Source organism: Castor canadensis, chromosome 12 (genome assembly GCF_047511655.1).
Source record: "Castor canadensis chromosome 12, mCasCan1.hap1v2, whole genome shotgun sequence".
Classification (NCBI taxonomy): Eukaryota; Metazoa; Chordata; class Mammalia; order Rodentia; family Castoridae; genus Castor; species Castor canadensis.
Window position 1 is genome coordinate 62466625 of NC_133397.1, and position 21352 is coordinate 62487976.

A 21352-nucleotide genomic window follows, 5' to 3' on the forward strand; every position below is an offset into this window, starting at 1 on the left:
AATGTCAAACTTGGGATAATTTAAGCAATGGCATGAGTAGATAACATAGAACTGGATTGAAACATAAAGTATAAAATGCATATATGAATTCAAAGAATAGATCTGTAGACCAACAAAAGAGGACTAAGAGGCTAGAAATAAACCTGTATGGGGGTTTATAGATATGTATCTATGAATGATGGCTTTTCAACATGTGTTCCAAGACTATCCAATGGAAAAAAGATAGTCTGTCAACAAATGGTGTTGGGAAAACTCAATATTAACACATAAAAGAATGAAGTTGGGACCCCCTCCTTATACTATTCACAAAAATCAGTTCAAATGGATCAAAGACCTATATGTAAGAGCAAAACTATAAAACTCTTAGAAGGAAACATAGGTATAAATCTTCCTGATCTTGAATTAACCAACAGTTTTTTAGATTCTTAGATATCATGTCAAAAGAACAAGTAATAAAAGAAGAATGAATAAATTTGGGCCTCATCAAAATTTAAAACCTCTTGGCAAGATGTGATGTCTTAACCTGTAATCCCAGCTACTTGGGAGGCAGAGATTGGGAGTTTCATGGTTCAAGGACAGCCTGGGCAAAAAGTTAGCAAGACCCTGACTCATCCAACAAGCTAAGTATGGTGGTAGGAGGAGAATAATTGTCCAAACCCTTTGGACAAAAACACAAGACTCTTCCTGGGGGAACAAAACTAAAGCAATATAGTGCTGGGGGTTTGGCCTGGCCTACGTGGTAGAGTACCTGCCCAGCAAGTGTAAGGCACTGAGTTCAAACCCCAGAACCACCAAAAAAAGAAAAAGAAAAAGAAAAACAAAGCAAAAGATTTAAATAACCATTTCTCAAACTAAATTCTCCTCAAACTAATGAACCAATAAAGAAATGGGCAAGTGAACTAAACAGAACTTTCTCAAAAGAAGAAATTCACATGGCCAGAAAACACATGAAAAAATGCTCACCATCTCTAGCAACAAAGGAAATGCAAATTAAAACCACGCTAAGATTGCACCTCACCCCTGTTAGAATAGCCATCATCAGCAACACCACCAACAACAGATGTTGGCGAGGATGTGGGGAAAAAGGAACCCTCTTACACTGCTGGTGGGAATGTAACCTAGTACAACCACTCTGGAAAAAAATTTGGAGGCTACTTAAAAAGCTAAACATTGATCTACCATTTGATCCAGCAATACCACTCTTGGGGATATACCCAAAAGACTGTGACACAGGTTACTCCAGAGGCACCTGCACACCCATGTTTATTGCGGCACTTTTCACAATAGCCAAGTTATGGAAACAGCCAAGATGCCCCACCACTGATGAATGGATTAAGAAAATGTGGTATCTATACACAATGGAATTTTATGCAGCCATGAAGAAGAACGAAATGTTATCATTCGCTGGTAAATGGATGGAATTGGAGAACATCATTCTGAGTGAGGTTAGCCTGGCCCAAAAGACCAAAAATCGTATGTTCTCCCTCATATGTGGACATTAGATCAAGGGCAAACACAACAAGGGGATTGGACTTTGAGCACATGATAAAGCGAGAGCACACAAGGGAGGGGTGAGGATAGGTAAGACACCTAAAAAAATTAGCTAGCATTTGTTGCCCTTAACGCAGAGAAACTAAAGCAGATACCTTAAAAGCAACAGAGGCCAATAGGAGAAGGGATCCCATATCAATCAATTTGCTGGGCATGGTGTCACCTGTCATCCCAAGCTACATGGGAGGGCATCGATAGGAGGACCATTATCTGAGATCTGCCCAGAGCAAAAAGCAGCAAAACAAAACAAAAAAACTCATGAGACCCTACCTGAAAAATAGCTAAAGTAAAAAGGGGCTGGGGGTGTGCTTCAAGGGGTAGCCCCTGAATTTAAACCCAAGTACTGCTAAAATAAAAAAACAAATGAAACCTACACAGAACAAAAAAGAGGGAGGTGAAAGGGTGGTAGAGAATATTTGACAAATATATAGTTAGCATTAATAGAGTCAGTGGGTTGAGATTATTGTGCTGGACCCCATATCTCTACAGCAATCATTTCCCGCACTTCTGGACTGACAGTATGCAGACTGTGCATCCCTCCGTCTCCTGTCCCATCCCAGCTCCATCTTCTCAGTCATGTGTATCCTCAGCTTGCTCATCAGAAACTCCTTTAGGAAATGGCCATAAAAGCTGGGAGCAAAATGCTCTGCTCTGTGGGGCTTCCAAGGGAATGACCCCCAGTGGGTATTCACCGACAGGATGGTCTTACGCCCTTTGCCCCAGTTGTGTTGAGAGTGGCCATCAGTTCTAGTATGACCAATAAGATGTAAGAGGAGGTAATATAAAGAGAAAATTCCAAATAGCAAATTAAGTTTAAATAATTTTGAGACCACATAATTTTAGGGAACTAAATCTGTAAGCCTGAAGAAAGATGGAAATCATGGAATTGTAAGGAAGGGAGATTCAGCATGTGTGGCTCTTTGTTTCTGCTTTTCCTTCTTCCTTCCAACTTCCTTCCACCTGGAATGATGTCTGGAGGGAAGGCAGCTCTCCTACACCTAGCAACTGACAAGCATGCTGGAGGAGAGGGGGGTGGTACAGAACAGAAAACCAGAAAGTCCCAGGACTCTGTCACTCAGCTACTAAGGTGTGTAAACCTCCAGAATTCTTCTCATGTCAAAAAACAAAAACAAACTAAAGCAAAAACAAAACAAAAAAACCCCAAACCCCAAAACCTCAAAACAGAAACTTGATTATTTACTGCACTGGCAGGCCCTTTTGAACTACTTGTAGCTAAACATGTATGTAACGGATGAAAAAAATCAACAGGCAATTTAACGAGAATAACTGTCAGTGGCTAACGAGACACGAGAAAGTGATTCAGTCTAACCACAATTGGCAATCGCAAATGAGTGTGCCATCTCTCCCTACTCCAGGCTGACAGCTACTGAAGGTGTGGGAAAATGGTACTGTCCTATGTTGTTACTTAAACATTAAACTGGTACAGCCATTTTGAAGGGCAAGTGGCATTATTTATGAAAATGTAAAATATACACCCTTTCCTACAGAAACACTTGTAGATGTGCAGAAAGACCCCATGTTTGCTTCTGCAATTTCTGTAATAATTTGGAAGTGAAAGTAAGTTTCATGATGCGGAAATGGCTAAATAAATTAATGAATACTCATGCTATAGTATACAGACATTAAAAAGATTAAGAACAGCTGGACACTGGTGGCTCACGGCTGTAATCCTAGCTATTCAGGAGACAGAGATCAAGAGGATCTTGTTTCGAAGTCAGCCTGGGCAAATAGTTCATGAGACCCTACCTTGAAAAAACTCATCATAAGAAAGGCTGGCAGAGTGGCTCAAGTGGTAAGAGCACTGCCTAGCAAGCATGAGGCCCTGACTTCAAACTCTAGTGCTACCCAAAACAAAACAAAACAGAAAGATTAACATTATGTAGAATACAAATCTGTAATTGTAAAAGCATTTCAACATTTTGCCTTACTCATTTCATATTTTAAAATAAATTAGAATTTATAGATGAAATACAAAAACCTACCATGTACCCCCAGGGACCTCATCCCCTCTCCCTCTCCCCAGCCCTGGCAGAGATAGCTGTTAGGCTGAATTTGTTGCTTGTCATTCGGCTGACGGAGTGGCTCAAGTGACAGAGCACCTGCCTAGCAAGGTTGAGGCCTTGAGTTCAAACCCCAGCACCACTAAAAAAAGAAATAAATAAAACTATTTTCTTACAGCTGGAGTTGTGGCTCAAGTGGTAGAGCACCTGCCTAGTTAAACATGAGGCCCTGAGTTCAAACCCCAGTGCTGCCAAAAACAAAACAAAAAAAACCTTCAGGTATGTTGCTTGTCATTTTCATGCATGTTTCAGACTTTAAATTGTGTTGTGCTGCTATCTAGCATCCCTTGACTTCCTTTTTTTAATTCAACAATTCTTTTTAGACTTAATCCTGTGGTTATAGCTCATTTTAACTGCTTTATAGTATTCTACTGACTGAACTTATTACAATCCATCTAGTCTCTCATTGAGGAACACTCCCACTCTTCTAAATTTTCATCACTGCAAGCAATGCTTTTATAATGAACATTCTCCGAAGTGTCTCCTTGTGCATTTGTGGATAGATTACTCTAGGGAATAGCCTTGGAATGGCTGGGTCTTACGACATGCAAATGTTTGGTTTTACTAGACTCAAGTCCACAATGTTGTTCAAATCCCTTGGGACCAGGTATGTTTAAGAATTTTTTTGATTTTAGAAAAACCACAGGGTACATGTGCTATATATAAAACCTTTGACAGGATTTGGGAAGTAGCCCATAATCCAATATGTGATTTTCTATGTGGTAAAAGTGTAACTATCCACATCAGATGAGATAACATGAAATTACTGTGCTTGAAATATTTTCTATGATGTGCAATATTTCTGTAAATTTATTGTGATATTCTGAGGTCCTCCCTCTTTATTTTCCATGGTTGCACTTTAAAAGATTCAGTTCTGAATTATTTCAATCTGTCTGCCAAGAATCTGTGTATATATTTAAACTACCACCATCTTTTATAACAGGTACATTTTCAACTTGAGTTTTTACTACATTACGCACAGTTTGAGATAAATTTTTGAAATATGGAAAAAACACCAGTAGGTGGGATAAATAAAAATGATAGTTTCACATCAGGTCAGGTTTTGCCACCAAATGAGTTAAGAAAGAACTTTTGGTTTTCAAGAACTTTCTGGATTTTTAAATTATAGATCAAGCATTTGGATCATTTGTACCGTTAAATTACAGACAGACAGCTAAAATAGCTGTCTTCATTTACTTCTCATCTCTATGGGACTGTTTCACCATATCCTCACCAAAATCAGTAACATTAAGATTTCTGCCAATCTGATAGATGTGTACATTTTACTTGTGCAATTAAAAAAAAGAAAATGTACAACATGAAAGGTGAGATCTCATTTATAACAGTAATGAAAAAATAAGACTTCTGTGATTGTACTGAACAAGAAATGTGAAGGACCCAAAATGTTGTAATTGTACAGGCTGGCTTTGTGTACCAACATGTCATTTATCTTTATTTTATAAATTCAATGCAACTTTTAATTGAAGTCACAATAGACTTTTCCAAGCTTGAAAAATAACGAAATTATCCCAGAAGAACAAATATCCAAATATCCAGGAACACTCTGAAAGAAAAAAGTATAATGCAGGCTAGACATAGGACTAGAAAAATGAAAATAAAAGTCTAGTCAAAGTATGACTAGATATGGAAATAGGCCACAAAATACAGTTATTAAACAATGTGGTAATGGCTTAGAAACAGAATGATAATTGAATAGCAAAGAAAGTGCAGAAATAGACCCCAGAATAAATGGGAATGAATATGAGTTAGAGATGGCACTTTAAAATTAATCAGTGATGTAATCAGTGATGTTGTGAGACAACTGGTTAGCCATGTGGAAGAAAGAGGTCGGGTCCCTGCCAACTTCTTCACCTCAAAGTAATATTTAAATTGATAAATAATTGATATATTAAAAAATGAAGTACCAAACAAAAATTCAGGCCAATATTTTTATAATTTTTTACATCTTCTATATATTTTCTGTTTTTATAATTTCTAAGCATGGAACTATGTCTAACCATCATAAAGAAAAAGTTTGATCTGCTCAGTTGATATTTTGAAAGTAAAAACCTTCTTATGGAAAAACACCAACAAAAACCAAACACCATGGGGTGACTATGGGTGGCTGTCTCCTCAGTATTCTTTCCACAAAGAAGTGGCTGCCTTGTGGTTTGCTTGGTGTGTTCAGATCTTCCGCCAGTGTTGGGGGTGAACTCTGACTGCTTTAACCTCCCAGGGATCTTACTGCCCTTGTAACAGTGACTGGTTCAGTAATCCTGGTCAAAGCAGTAACAACCCCATGACATGCTCCTGATCAAAACAAATGACACACACTCCTCCAGTTGAAAGTATGGGGCAGGGTGTTTCCCTCCTAGGAGGGCCACTGGAAGTCAGTTTCTGCACAGTGTGGGGTGGGGATGTGAAACTTGACAAAACTGGCAGCCATTTAGCCACCATGAGGGAAGTAAGATTTAGGATGGTGTGTTACCATAAAAGGCAGAGTTGAGAGAAGGAAATAAAACAGGACTTTGGCACATTTTAGTCATTGAATCAAATTAACCCTGAATTACCTTTGGACTTTCAGTCAATAAATCTCCTTTCCTGAGATGGATTTTTTGTTGCCTGCAAAATAAAGTTCTGACATAGACAATGAACAAACTTGAAAGACAGAGTAGGAAAAATAATCGCAATGCAAGTGACAAAGAGTTAAGTCCCCCATATGAAGAGCTACAAATCAATATGGAATTCTTTTCTATATTTTCTTTTTCTGAAAAAGGTAGAATATCCGAATAGCCAGTTCATACCAGAGGAAATACAAATGACCAATAAACAATATAAACAGATGCTTGAGCTTACTATAAATCACAGAAATATAAATTAAAACAAAGGGAAATAGTTTTTTACATATAATATTAGCAAGAATTAAAAATACTGATATTACTTAATGCAGAGGACAAATAGAGAAACAGATTCTTTCATATCCCATTGAAAAGAATGGGTTGAGAGGGCAGGGGGGAGAAATGACCCAAACAATGTATGCATATGTGAATAAATGAATAAAAAAAAGAAAAAAGAATTTAGGTTGATGATTTTCAAAAAAAACTATTAACATTTATATTTATAGCTTTTAACCAATCAATTCTGCTCAAATTTTATGCTAAAGGAGTATCTTACAAAGTAAACAAAGATATATACAAATATCTTACAATATTGTTTATAATAGTGAAATATTGAACATGCTCTAATACTCATTTCAGAATTGGTTAAATAAGCCAGGTGCCATGGCTCAAGCCTGTTAATCCTAGCTACTCAGGAGGCAGAGATTGGGAGGTTGAGATCTGAAGCCAGTCCCAGCTCAAATCTCAACTAATGGTTGGACGTAGTGGCATATGCCTGTCTTCCCAGCTACACGTGGAGGCGCAGATAGGAGAACTGTAGTTCAGGATGGCCTGAGCACAAACTCAAGACCCTAAGCTTAAAACTCCAATGCAAAAAGAGCTGATGGAGTGACTCAAGTGGTAGAGAACCTGCCCAGAAAGTGCAAGGTTCTAAATTCAACCCCAATACTGCCCCCAAAAGAGAAAGAATTGGTTAAATAAACTTATGTTCATCTATGAAATGAAGATATAAGTTTAATAAAGGATGAAGAAATTTTGTATGTTGCCAATGAAATAATATTTAAAATACATTTTGTGAAAAAATAACACTAATTAATGGACTGATTATAATTTTTGTGAATCAGTATTATGTGCATATTAAAATAATCTGATCTATTATGTTAGCATACTATTAACAGTGATTATATGTGGGAAATGGGATTAGGGTTCAGGGGAAGAAGCCCCAATTCTGTCAGCTGCCCCCATACACCACACACACACACACACACACACACACACTCACACACACTCACTCTCTCACACACACGCACACACACACTCACTCTCACACACACACCACACACACTCACACCACATACACACACCACACACACACTCACGCACACACACACTCACACACTCTCACACACACACACACTCTCACACACACACTCACACACGTACACTCTCACACTCACACACTCACACACACACACACACAGTCACCACCAGCAGGACCACATCCTCCTGGTCAGGAATTAAAGTACTTCTTTCCTTTCTCTCCTAACTCATTTCCAACCTGTGCCCAACTTGGATACATAACAAGTAGGATGCGTATGAATTCTAAAACCACAAATAAAACTCACTAAAAGATGGTTTACTTTTTATTATCTGCTGAGTGTTGGCAATCCTAAACAATGCTAGTGATAGAATATTGCTCCCATCAGGGAGTTCAGCTCTCAGAGTCCCCCTACCTCAGTACGAAACTATGTCTACCATAATTGTGCTTCATTCAGTCACAAATGTCCATATGCTATTTGCTTCAGGGATTCAGACAGGACCGTGTTGTTCTTGACTTCGAAGAACTCATTATCTAGCAGAAACATCAGACAAATCCACAGATAACCAGAAACTCCCGGTGTCTGAAGCTCAACTTCCTGCCTACGTGACCTCCGGCCAGCCTGGTGTTCAACTGCCCCTGGATGGCCCTAGCCTCACCCTCTTAGGTTGTTGCCCTTCTGCTGGCCTGTACCTGAGGCCTTAGTGTTTTTCCTCACCTTGGTCAAAAAAAGAAACAAAAGAAGGCTCTGATCTTTTGGTCTTATTTTGTTGCATGTCTTTGTTTCTCTTTTTCTTGTGGTTTCCTGATCACAAGCTCTACTTTTCTCCTGAGACTCTTACCTGAAATCTCCTTCACTAAAATCCTGGAAACACATCAACAGAAAAAAGTGAACTGGTCGCTCAGAGCTGGCGACCTGAAAAGCCTTTAGCTGGTGTAGTTATGGACCCCTTTCCAGTGTCCACGGAAGTGATTCCCAGCAGGCTTCTCTAGGGAAGACGCTCACTGGGGAGGGCAGGGCCTTACTCCAGCAGCTTTACAAATAAGTACCCCATGGAATAGAAAGAAAGAAAGAAAGAAAGCCATCCACTGGGCTTAACCTGAGCCTTGTAACAGAGAGGGGAGTGTGTGGGAGAACAAGAGGGAGATCCAATTAATTACCCTTAGAAGCAAAGGTAAAAGTTAAAGATTGTGAGACCCATTTACAGGGGGGAATAGACCCATCATTGAGCCTAGAGAATGGGAGGATTGTTTAAGGCCAGAAAAGCATCTCAATGTTGATTCTATTCCTTTTCTGGAGCTTTGGAGAGAGGAAGGTCATGGCTTGGGCTTGGAAGGTACACTTTGCAGTGGGTTTGGACTGGGAGGGGGTTGTTGTCTTGCGTCCAATTCTGGGCCCATAGCCCACCCCCACCCTGAGGAAACAGGACCTTCACTCATATCTGGAAGCTGGTGGACTGGCAAAAGAAGGGGTGTCCCTGTGAAAGGCCCCTCCATTAACATTACAAACAGGTAACTTCACAGACCCCACAAAGCAGCCTGGGCCCCAGATGCAGGGTAACCCTAACCTCAGCAGTGATTGAAACAGATAGAGGGGGAGCTCTCCCACACAATACCTGGGCCCCCTCACTCCTCTCCTCCTCCTCCTTGCACTTCCTCAAGAGCCTTTGTCTTCTGGTCCCTTGGGCTTGAAGGTTCTCTCATTCCCCACAAATGCTGTCCATTAAACCCAAAATGAGGCCTCTGGGGAAAGGGTTTGGTACTTTCTTTCCCTGCCTCCTCTTATCTCCCAGGCCTATTCCCCACCCTGAACTGCTTGGTGAGCAGATGAGCAGCCCAGTTGGGAGAAAAGGGCCACCAAGCTGGTGACTGCTTCACATTCTTGGCTGTGCTTGTTGTTCCCCACAGACTATCTCGCAAGGGCTGCTGGTCTCTTTCTGGATAAGGTCTTGAGCCAGAAGTTGTAGCAGTCAGTACTGGGAGAGAGGGAAATGGTCTGGGGTGAGTCAGACTCAGTGGGACTATGACAGCCCCAAACTCCATACTGGACTCTGACTTGTCATCTCCCCAAGCAGATGGAAGCCTCTGTGTCTCAGGAGTGCAGAGTCCTCTTGCCATCCCAGTACCACAACCTGGTGTGGCCAGAGAAAGTAAGGAGCAGTGGCTGTATGGGTCTTTAGGTATGGCCTGGGCTTCCCATGGGGTCTCCTGGAAAAGGTGGGTGGCAGAACAGCAGGCTTTGGAAATCTGCCAGAGCTATAGAAGGCAGGAGAGGTGACTATTCAGAGCGAATGGCTTTCCCTCCCAGGGAGGTCTACATTTCCAAAGAGATTTGGTTATTATTTACAGTTTTAGAGTCATAAATCTTTCTTAGGCTTTGATGAAAGCCATAAACTTTCTTTTTAGAAAAAAAAAATGGGTGGATGAATGCCTGTATGCTCATGTGTGCAACGTGCACACCCATATTTCAAGAGTTTCTGTATTCCTGATTAAGAACGCCTAAGTTCTAGAAGGAGCTAGAAGGGTTGGCACCAAAGTGAGAACAGAGGAGACTGCAGGTGGTGCTGGTCCCACTCGGAGGACTGGGTGAGATGGCTGCCAGTCTGACTGGAAAGGTTTGTCCGTTTCTTGCACAGATGCTTGAGGGACGTTGTCCCAACAATCCTACACTGGGCTTGAGGAGAGCAAGCCAGGAAACAAAGCAGCTCTGGACGTATTTGCCCAGTGCGCAGCCATATGGTATGCTGTGGAACGGGAGGGAAGGGGGAGGCCTTCAATTATTAGCACATGCGCCCCGGCTCAGGTCTGGCTACGCATCTTGACCTTCCACAACTTGTTTACATTTAAACAACCTCCCTGTAAGTTATGGATAGTCACTCTGCTTTAACTGATGAGGATTCAGGATCTAGGAGTTAGCTAATTAACTGTTTAAAGTCATCCAGCACTGCAGAGATGGAAGCTCAGTTCTCTCTGGCAGCAAAGCCCACTGCAGTAGTTGGGCTTGTTACCAAAGACATTCTTTGCAGCCTGTTCCATGGCTTTTACAAAAGCCTGAGAGGCAAGTAGGCTGGGTGTAAATACACTGACACTTCTTGTCTTACTCACCATTGTTCCAGATTTGCCTAGCAGGCTCTTCAAAATTCTCCCAGCACATGCCAGGCTTGGGCCAACTTTGTACTCTAACTTGGTTTGTGCCTCAAATACCCCTACAACTCAACAAAGTTCAAAGTGGATTCCTTCAAGCCATGCTAATGAACATCTTGCTTTCTCGTGCTGTCTTCCCGAGTCAAACCATTTCTTATACCAGGCTGGGATTCCTGTTGCTCTCCCACTGAGCTTTCCAACTGGCTCATCTCTCCCCTCCTCCAGGGTGGCTTTGCTCTGGGTAATCCTACATCATTCCATTTTGACTGGGAGCCTTTCTATGCAGGGCTGGTGTTCAAGTGCTTTGCACTCCATGTTACCCAGTCCAGTTATTCTGCATAAATCAGGCATTTCAAAGTTATTTCTTGTGGTGATAATGATGCCAGTGTCAGCTATGCAAATGGAAAACCTGACCCAGTGGCTAGGGGCATATCCAAGACCCTTTGTCTTGTGTGGTAGCAGGTGTTCTCTTCCACACCAAGCTCTTGCCTGCTGTAGTACTCAGTCCAGCTGACTGGGAATACAATGTCTGCCACCCAATGTCTGTCACCAACAACAGCTATACTGTGCAAAGGGATGGAAGAATAAAACACCCATGAGACAACACTGTGACTTTTGAAACAGGTATGTAGGCTCTGTTATTTAATAGCAGTTAAAAAGGAAGATGTACAAGAGAAATAAACATGCTCTTTCCACAGAGGAGCTTTCTCTAACCATGCAGCCCATCTGCATCAGCAGCTTTACTAGTGAGTTTTAGAGAAAAAAGTTCCCTTTAGAGTTAAAATGGACTCCACTAAAATTTCCCCATAAATTCATAACTATGTGTGCAAAATTAAAAGGCCATTTCCAACACATTAGTGAAAAATAATTGCAAATGAAGGCAAAGAAAGCAAAGAAGGAAAGGAGTGTAAGAAGAAGGAAAGGAAAGCAGGAAGGAAGGGAGGGAGGGAACCCGGAAGGAAGGAAAGGAGGGAGGAAGGAAAAGTGGGAGAAAGGAAAGAAAAGAGAGCAAGAGAGAAATAGAGGCAAAGGAAATAGACAAAAAGGAGTCCTGGGAGAAGGGAGGCTCAGGGAAGGGGATTTCTGAAGCTGTCACAGAGGGTGCTTAGAGGACTGAAGAGGAAAGTCATGTGCCCCTGGGTCTGGGACTTGCTGAGTAAATATGCAGAGAATCTAGGATGACTTTGAGGACTGGGAGACTGTGAGGCCTGGTATGCAATATAATCACTGGGGAGCACTCCCTGGAGGTTGTACATTCTTTTGCCAACAGGGACTCTACTAGTTCCCAATGTCCAGGTCCCGTTGTCCCCACCCCAATAGCTTCATATAGTCTCCTCAAAGAGATCTTCCTATGAATGTTAAAACTAAGCAAGCTGTCTCTATTACTGCTGAAACCTAGTAGGGTCCTAAACTAGATTCCTCAGGAACATGGACCTGGTTTTCCCAGGAACTTGGCCATAGGTTCATGGTGACAGCCACCCATGTTCTCACCCTGCTATAGACCCTCCAGGGCACTTATAGGTCTGTAGACATTTGAGGCAAGATCTGAGGATCAAGAGGGGTGTGTGGACACACATGCTTTTCACAAATCTTCTCAAGGGTTAATTCAGTTATAGACAAAACTAAAAAATTCATACTTTATCAATTAAAAAAACTTCAACATTGCTGGTCCCTGTTTTTATCTTCCCTGGTCCTCCAAAAGCATGTCTCTACATACAACTCAGAAGCAGCATGTTGGTTTTTTGTTTTCTTAGGGAAGATTACAGGCAGACTAAGAGGGAAGAGCAGATACACCAAGGGTTCATCCTTATGAATCTTGAGTTAGATTTATCTTTAGCAGGTCTTCCATGTCGAAGGTAGAGTAGCCCCTATTCCTCTACCCTGTTCACCTTTTCCTCTATGGCATACTTTTTCCAGAGTAGAGACTGAATAGCAGATCAGCAATAATGACTCTAAAAAGACAATGTTGTGAACATGCTTGAGATCTTTCCATTGCATTCCAAGTCCCGGCACTGAAAGTTGAATAGATCTTACTTTAAACTGTTATTAGTGAAAGGGTATTTTGGTTGCTTTTCAGGAAATAAGATTTCAGATAGTGTAATCATTTCTCACCCTTTCCAACTAAACCCATGGCTTAGAGATGCTATCTTGGGTCTTATTCCAATAGGCCCCTGTCTTCCCTTGGTTTATCAAGTTTTGGGTGCCACTGCTGTTCCCTGACCCTCATTCTAAAATTGGCTATCCCTCAAGATGAGCCTTGTCAGGCTTCTGCAGAACTCACATGCAGCCTGGTCTTTTCAGCTTTGAGGAGGGCTGTACAACTGTGTGCATATTCTCTTCCTCATGGTTTCCAAGATGTGGTAGGATACGATGAGGGCAGGGATGGGAAACAAAAAAGGGAAGTGTGCTCTCCCCAGAAACAACCCAGTAGCTGAGAAAGGTAGTGAAAAAACTGTTTGATGAATCTTTCCTCCCATGCGTCCTAGCTGGAAATGCCTGTGTGGCTTATTTGTCACTGCTTGATGATGCAAATAATCTTAACAGTAGCAACAATAGCATCTTTCAGAAGCGTCTTACAGTATAGGTTCCTCAGTCTGACCTCACAGCAAAGTCCTTCAATTAAATTTTAGGGGTCCTTATGGAATACTGGGCATAGCCTCTAAGCTAAGCTGGCAAAGACTCCAGAGTTTGGGGGATAGAATTATAGGCAATCATTCTCAAATGAGGCTGAAAGATGGCTTTGGTGATCTCAGAAGAGGATGGAAGCCTTGGGGCTGATCAAGAAGAGCTTCATATCTAGGAAATAACTCAGTAAACAATGGTTGGGCCAGTGGCAACAAACCACTAGCCATAGTTGGTCCTGTCTTAACTTCATGGTGATGATGGCTCCATCCTTAGAGGCATCTTTTCCAGCCATAGGTGCCTCCACAGTGCATAGCCAGTGACATTTCCTTTAAGGATGGTGGCCAGGAAGCTGTTTTTAAAATATGGATAATCCCAAGCAAGCTTCAGGTCTTATCTAAGAGTAGAGGATCATTTTCAGATGTATGAGATCCAACCAATCTCAGTGATGTTGTTGGAGGAGACAAGTCTGAGATTCCTGAATCAAGTGCTCTGACCATCAAAGAAGAAAATGAGATGAATGGAAAAGAGGCAAGGTGCTGATTCAAAATGGCTTTCAAGATTCAGAAAAACTTCTTAGGCTGAGACTCAATACTTCCAGTATGGAAGAAACCTGCAGGTCATCATGGGGTCCGGTAATTACCACTGCCTACTCAGTTCTATGCTGCCCCAGAAAAATAAGCAGTAAAAGCCCTGGTTCAGATCTGGGCAAATGCAACTGCCATCCAGAGGGGACTGGAGTGAAGCTGTCATCTTGCTACATATACTTATTCAGATGCAGGAGATAGCAGATGTACAACTGTGTGCTGTCTTTAGTGTGTTAAGTAGTAACGTTTGCCAGGCCCTTTTCTTGTGTCAAGAAAGATCAGCCTCATCTGTGTGGTGAATGGGGCATCCAAGAACAAACAGGATATACTTCATTATCCTTTTGCTTACTCACTTTTCCTCCCAGGGCCAAGCATCCACTTTGTGTAGTTCTTGGGCCCCAGACCTAAACTCTAGAGCCATGAATAGATGAGAGGTGGTTTACCACACTGGGATTGATGATGCCACCTTCCTAGGATAATACGGATAGTGTAGTAGTAATTTCCCCCGAGTTACTAACTAGCAACATCTCATGTACTTGCTTCTTCTTGTGCCTCTTTTTACTGTAGGGACAGGTTATGTGAATACTGTACAGGGGTTAATAAAAAAATACATATGCTCTCTTTGAGGAAGAATGCACAAAAGCAGGACCAGCCTGTGCTGGATCCTAAACTGCAGGACTGCAGCAAGTAGCCTCTGTGGGTCCAAGGCCAGCCTTCACGAGTGGTGGCTGCTGATGAGTCCTCGGAGCTGCTTGGCCACAGTGTCAATCAATTTCTGCTTGTCTCGCTCGTTTTTCCGAAACTGTGCAAACATGTTATTCTTGCGGCTAGTATCCTTCATCCTAAACAGAGAAGGGAAGAGGGCAAAGTGAGGAGATATTAGAAGAACTTGCAGGAGGTAGGATGGCATGATGCATCTTAACCCACCACCCAGAATGGAAGAGTCCAGAATATTTCCATTTCAGGCCTATACTTACCTCCTAATCTGGCACCCACAGCCCACATAACTTCAGTTACCTTTGGACAAAAGTCAAGAACCAGCTTTGGAGGAGTCAACTTCCTTATTCCTCATACCTCCCCCACCCAATTCATTCTTTTTCACCCCAGGTATGCACCTGTTATAGGTGTCTGAGATTTGCTACAGCTCTGCAGGCCAGCAGACTGTTACAGAATATCTAGGGTTCACTTACCATTTCATGAGCCTGTTGGGACCTTAGAGATGGTATTTAGAAGGTGAAGCAGAAAAAATGTTCTTAAAACTAGCAATTCCAAGAAAACATGAATAACTGAAAGCCACTGTGTATTTATAAACCTCAGTCTAGCTGGTCACTCTAAGGTCTTCTTTGTCACATGGTAAGAACTCGTAGGCAGTAAGACAGTGCACATCCAAAGAAGATGCCAAAGGTGAGGATATCCTCCCACTTGATAAACCAGGGCTTTAAGCAAGAGAAATCCTTGAGTTTTCAATGACTGCCTGTATTCTCAGACCTTTGACCTCTGGGTCATGCCAAAACTCCACAGATGACAAATTCCTAGAGCACAAATGATAGGCAGTTCTGGCCAACGCTGCTGTCAGATGGAAAGCCCTAACTGGGAGTGTAGATAAAGAAAGTCAAGACTAGACTAAGATCAACAAGAGCCTCCAAATCTGACAAAGATATTGTGACAGAAGCTAGGAACCTGCTGCTCCCTATAGAGGGCCCACACCCCCTGGCATGTATTGGTGGTAGTTAACTCTGGTCTTGGCCTCTGCACACAAGACCCCCAGCCATGACTAACTTTAGAGTTAAGAATTAAGAAGATTGTGCAGACCAATTTCTCCCTGGGCTAGGATAGGTCAATTATTACCACAATCTCCTAGAAACTGCTCTCTGACCTATACAGAGGCAGGCTAGAAGAAGGAAGGGAAGGAACCTGGCACTGGGGTATAAATTACTCCTGGGTATATGCCTCAGGGGATCTTTGGCAAATCCTGGGCCTTCTTTCTCCCTGTGAGCAGTCCTTCGCAGACGGGCAGATTAGAGTCCAGCTAATCAAAAGAGCAGAGATCCCACAAGGGCATTTATATCTGGCATGTAGGATGTGTACATGTTATCAATATAAAATAAGGGTATTATATGTGACAATGAGGTTCCGATGAGAACCACAGTTGTATAGCTCTGGCTGACAACTATAGCCAAAACTGAGACTTTTCCCCCTGGTCTAAACTCAAAGTAATTCCTTTAGGCTGGAGTTACTCATCAAGCATACTCAGAGCCACCACCCACATGCAGAGGCCTGTGCTGGGCAGGGAAGAAGGAAAGGTGACTGGGCTTGGTTGAAAAGAAGGCACAAGAGTTCTCAAGGCTCTGAGGATCACCATATTTTGTTTCCTATACAATACTTCCACAATTATGTTTGTAGAACTGGCCTGATTTTAGGTTATCACAGAGAAGGATTCCCTTTTCTTTGCTGGGTATGCTACAAACCTAAACAATAACACGCACACTCATGCGCGCACACACACACACACACACACACACACACACACACATACATACATACATACATACATACATACATATACACAAAAGAGGAAATGAAGACAAACACTTTACATATTCATAGGACATTTAGTTTAATGTCCTTTGTTATCATTAATTGCATTACTCCTTGAAGCAGTCCAGGAACAGGCAGCCAGAGTTGGCTGAAAAGCTCCCACAGGGAGTCTTGTACTAGGAGACAGTGAAGAGGGAGTAGTCTCTGAGTCCCAGAAGCTAGCAGTTCTTGGCCATTAAGGCCTGGAGTTGGATTCAAAATAAACTCAAGTGCCCTGAGGGCTGATGGTAGCATGCTGGTTCTTACCCAGGAATGTTCCAAAACCAAATATTAACCCTCTCACCTCCTATCCTTTTGTGTAAGCCCAAGAACCTGTTCTACTGTAGCTATGGTGACCTCTCATTGACACAGGGTCTCTTCTTTTTGCTGAATGTCTTCAGCAGGTATTTGGGTCTCATTTTGCTAAGATGAGAGACCCCCTTGAAAAGGAGAGACTATCAAGTTTGGGTGGTATAACTGGTATGAGGAAGCAGGAATGGGTCAGGTAAAGGGAGTGATCCCTATGAGGCTAGAAGATGTGAATTTTAGTGATGCAGGTGGCCTTTGCCTTACTGTGTTGTGAAGGAAGCTGTTAAACTCCATTGATGACTAGGGCTAAACACAGTTTTGTTATAGGCTAGGCCTCCAGAATGGTGGACAGAGGCTGATTATTTTAGCCTAGTGTTGATACACAGGAAGTAAGCAAGCCAGAACTTTCTGGGTCTAGAAACTCTCTGAGAGAAGTAACTGACTGGCGGAATCTCAGAGCCCATTTGGACCACTGAAGTACTAACTCAAAGGTCAAAATCTTTCCTGGGTAACAAGAATTCTGGGATTAGGTCTTGCTTCTAATGATAATTCTTCCTTGGAGATGTATACTACAGATCCTAAAGCCACAGGGCTCACCAACAGGAGGTGAGGAGAATGCTGAAAAGCTTTCTTCTGTCAGGGTTGAATTACAGGCTCTGCACCAACAAGAGCATCAAGTGTGCCAGGAAGCTGAGTGGGAACAATCCTTTACTTAGTACTGATGGGGAAAAATCCCTGCTACCACCACTCCCAGCCCCAAAGGAATTGGTGAGCCAAGGGTCACTCTAAGGATCAAGGGTAGAAGAGGCATCCAGCCAGTTGGCACCAGACTGGTTTAGTAGATTAGTTTGTCAGGGTGGAGACAACTCACAGGGTAGGGATTTTAGTGTAGTCATTAGTGTCAATGAGGAAACCAGAAGGACTTGCCTCAAAGTGATGGAAAAGGCCCAAGTGAATAATATACTTACTCTCTAGATATCCTAGGGAGGAAAGTTATTGGGAGAGAACCATGGGAAAAAAAGTTAAAATGGAAGCAACAGTCCTTGAAATGATGTCTATCTCTTGGCTCCAAACAGATATCCCAATACACTGTTCTTGGCTATTCTCCATCTCTACGCACTCTCCCTGTATCCTAGTACATAGTAAGAAAGATATACTTTGACTTCTCCTACTTAAGGCTCTACTCTGGGTCTTATCTTCGAGGCTAAGACATGCTTGATTGGCCTTACATGTGGACTTTCTACATTGCCTAGATGCAAGGCACTCTTTTGACTAGTCATTCCAATTGTAAGAGAAAGTTGTCATTTTACACGAGTCTTGGTCTCTGTTCTACCAACTTTCAACTGGGTTAGCAAAAGCCAGAGTCAGGCTGCAATGCACAGCAGATCTCATCTTCTGGGTGGCATATTGGTTTGCCTTGAGGTGTTCTAGAGCCAGATAACCCAATTCCACAGGCAATAGCTCTGTGGAAGAGCAACCTTTGGTGGCTAGTTATTATCTATAACAAGAATTAGGCATCTTCTCCAGCACAGCATTTTAGGGACAGTCAGAATAATAGGTTCAATCTGGCAAGAGGGGCAGGAGTTAGAGGCAGTTATAGGTTTCAATAATTCTCAGGAATTCTCTGTTGGATCCAATGAAGCAACCTGCTCTTTCCACCACCATAATCTAGATAACTGGGGCCAACCTCACCAGGCTGGCCTGAACCTCAAACTAAATCATCTCCCTTTCTTCTCTTGTTTTCTCTAGTTAAAGACACTTTACCTCATTAGCCTATAACAAAATACCAGAGTCCAATTTTGACCTGTACTTGGTCTAGCTTGTTGGGGATCAAGAATTAAAAGGCTACAAGAGGAAGACTGGCCTGCCAAGTGCAATAACTTAGATGGCTAATAAAACCTATGGTAGCTTCAAGAACAGCCATGTCTTTCAAGATACTGTCAATAGGAAAATTACCTTCTATACTACCCTCTCCCCACCCACTTCCCCACCTCCCAGTACAGACCATTGGGCTGGGTACTCACTTCTCAAGCAGGGTCAGAGCTGTTACTGGGTTTACCCGGAGGTACTTGCAGTTGGGCTGCCCGTAGTCAGCAAGGTAGGTTGACCAGTCCCACTGAATGAAGAGATCCAAAAGCTGTAAAATATTCAAATCCCCACACCAGTGATTAATCACACAGACAAGACAAAGCAGGATACCAGAAATCTCAACATCTTTTACTACCAAATAACAGATCTGAAAAATAGAAATAAAAATGTAATAAGGGAAAAAGAATGGCTACAGACTATAATACAACTGAGAAAATAAATGAGTGAACACTAGAAGACAGAGGAAGGTATGCCCCAGCAGTGAGCCCTGAGAGGCAGGTTTGAAAAGAAACTAGCACTGCACTGATCCTGAACACAAGGTTCATAAAGTAACCACTCACTTATATTTGATAAATACTAATCAAATCTTTCCACATGCCACGCACCATTCTAGGAGCTCAATATTCAACAACGAACAAATAAAGGTGGATATAGTCCAGTGCACAGTGTAATTTTCAACCTTAGTTAATACTGATATTTTCCATATTCTAATTTTGTAGATCAATCCAATGTCCTTTATAATCTTTTTGTTGTTGTTCCATTACATGATGCAGTTTAGGATCAGGTATTACATTTAGTTATCCTAGCTCTAGCTTCCTTTAATCACATATATTTTCACAGTCTTTCTTTTTTGTATAATTGACATTTTTTAAGGTATATAGTACCCTTGACTCCACTTTCTCCCTCAATTTGGTTTTGTCTGATGCTTTCTCCTAAGATTCAAGATATGCATTACTGACCAGAATAGTATACATAAGAGATGTCATGCCCTCCTCAGTATGTCACATCTGCAGGCTACAATATTCATCTGTCCCTCACTTAGGCAAGGTGTTGCCTGATTTCTCTACTGTTTAGTTATGATGTTTTCCTGTGTACCTCATACACCATTGAGGAGACTATCTAATACCATGCAAACACACTGTTTCTGATTACAGTTTCCCCTTACATTTAGCATTCAATGAGGATTACTGCCTGATCCACTGCTTACTGTGTCGGCTGTAAACTTATAGTAGTCTAACACTATCCTTTCCTCTACATTTATCAGTTGTCACTCCTTCTACTGTAAGGAAGTATTTTTCCTTCTCCTCCATGAGTATATTTATTGATATATTATTGGTATGGACTCATGGATTTCCATTTTTTCAGTGGTTCACACTCATTACTATGCCTGCTATTTTGCTTCTTAAAGTGGCCAGATCTGGCAAGTGGGAGTCCCTTTTAGCTGGAGCCTATGTTCCTGTGACATGCCCCCATAATGTTTTTGAGCACTTTCTAGTATTCTGGCATAATTAGGAGTTGCAAGCTCATCTTACATCTACCCTACCCCAGCTCTGCTGTCAGCCATTTCTCTGAGAACAAGATTGTTTTAACAGGGATGTTGCTGGAGATCAAGATTTGAGTGCCAGGTATGTTTATTGCTACTGGAATGTCTTTATTCACTGCTATTATGGGGACAGTTTGTGGGAAGAAAAGCCCTCTTAGCAGACAGAGCTAGGAATAATATGCATGGAAATATACATGTATATACACACATATGTATTTTAAAAATCCTGAGTCCACACCAATACCTCCAATTCTAATCCATTCTCAGAGTTCTTTTTCACCTTCTTCAGGAAGGTCAGAGAAATCTAGCTTTCAACATCATCACCTCATTTGCTCAATGCTACAACACATATAAAATGGTTTCATAATTGTTTATACACATCACTAACAAACCCCCAAACCTCAAAACAATGCTACTAAAAAATGAGTTCAAGATTTGCTCGCAATTCCCCCTCCCAAGTAAAGACTAAGTGTGTGTCATCAAATAAAATGTATTTGTTAATCACTTGGATTAGTCTCCTACCCCCTTCAGTGGAGTTACAGCATTTATCTAAATGTAATAGCGTTCATTTTTTAAATTTAAAAATTATTTTATCTTTGAATTATCGTACATTAATAATACAAGGGGATTTCATTGTGGTAATTCCATACATGTGTTACCTTGAAAAAGTTTACCATCTCCATTTTATTTCCATCCTCCCTTCACCTTTCCCCCCTTTTCAAATAGTGTTTTGTGGGTTTCATTATTCTGTCTTTATACATATATGGCATACTTCCATCCTCTTCGCCCCTCAGTATCTGGTTTCATTTTTTAAAAATTGCTTTTAGTCTTAGGTTCTTCTCTCTCATCCTTACTTATTTTTTTAAATATGTAGGACATTAACATGCTTACAAAAGTAAACATGATACAAAGAGGTTAAGTGGAGAGGTGTTACTCCTTCCCTTATTGTCACCTTTTAACCTCAGTTTCTCCTGTTAGTAATGAACTCAGTTGTTTTTGGTTTGTTCTTCCTATGTTCTATTTGTAAAGGTAATGCAAATGTTTTCCTATCTCCTTTTTTTTCTTCTACAGAAAGTAGATGATAGAGGGAGGAGGGTGGGGGAGGAGGAGGAGGAGGAAGAAGGAGGAAGAAA

At 41.6% G+C, this 21352-nt stretch overlaps 1 protein-coding gene across 5 annotated transcripts in view; it reads right to left on the reverse strand.

Moving 5' to 3' along the window:
• Nucleotides 1–11321: 11321 nt before the first annotated feature.
• Exoc6b (exocyst complex component 6B) overlaps nucleotides 11322–21352 on the reverse strand; it is a 556197-nt gene continuing 546166 nt past the window's right edge. For all 5 annotated transcript variants that reach the window (XM_074049965.1, XM_074049961.1, XM_074049962.1 and 2 more), the window contains 2 exons: nucleotides 18832–18944; nucleotides 11322–14763 (listed from right to left, as the gene is read on the reverse strand). In XM_074049965.1, coding sequence (XP_073906066.1) covers nucleotides 14637–14763; nucleotides 18832–18944 — 240 coding nt within the window. In that variant the 3' untranslated portion in view covers nucleotides 11322–14636. The remainder of the gene's footprint in view (nucleotides 14764–18831; nucleotides 18945–21352) is intronic.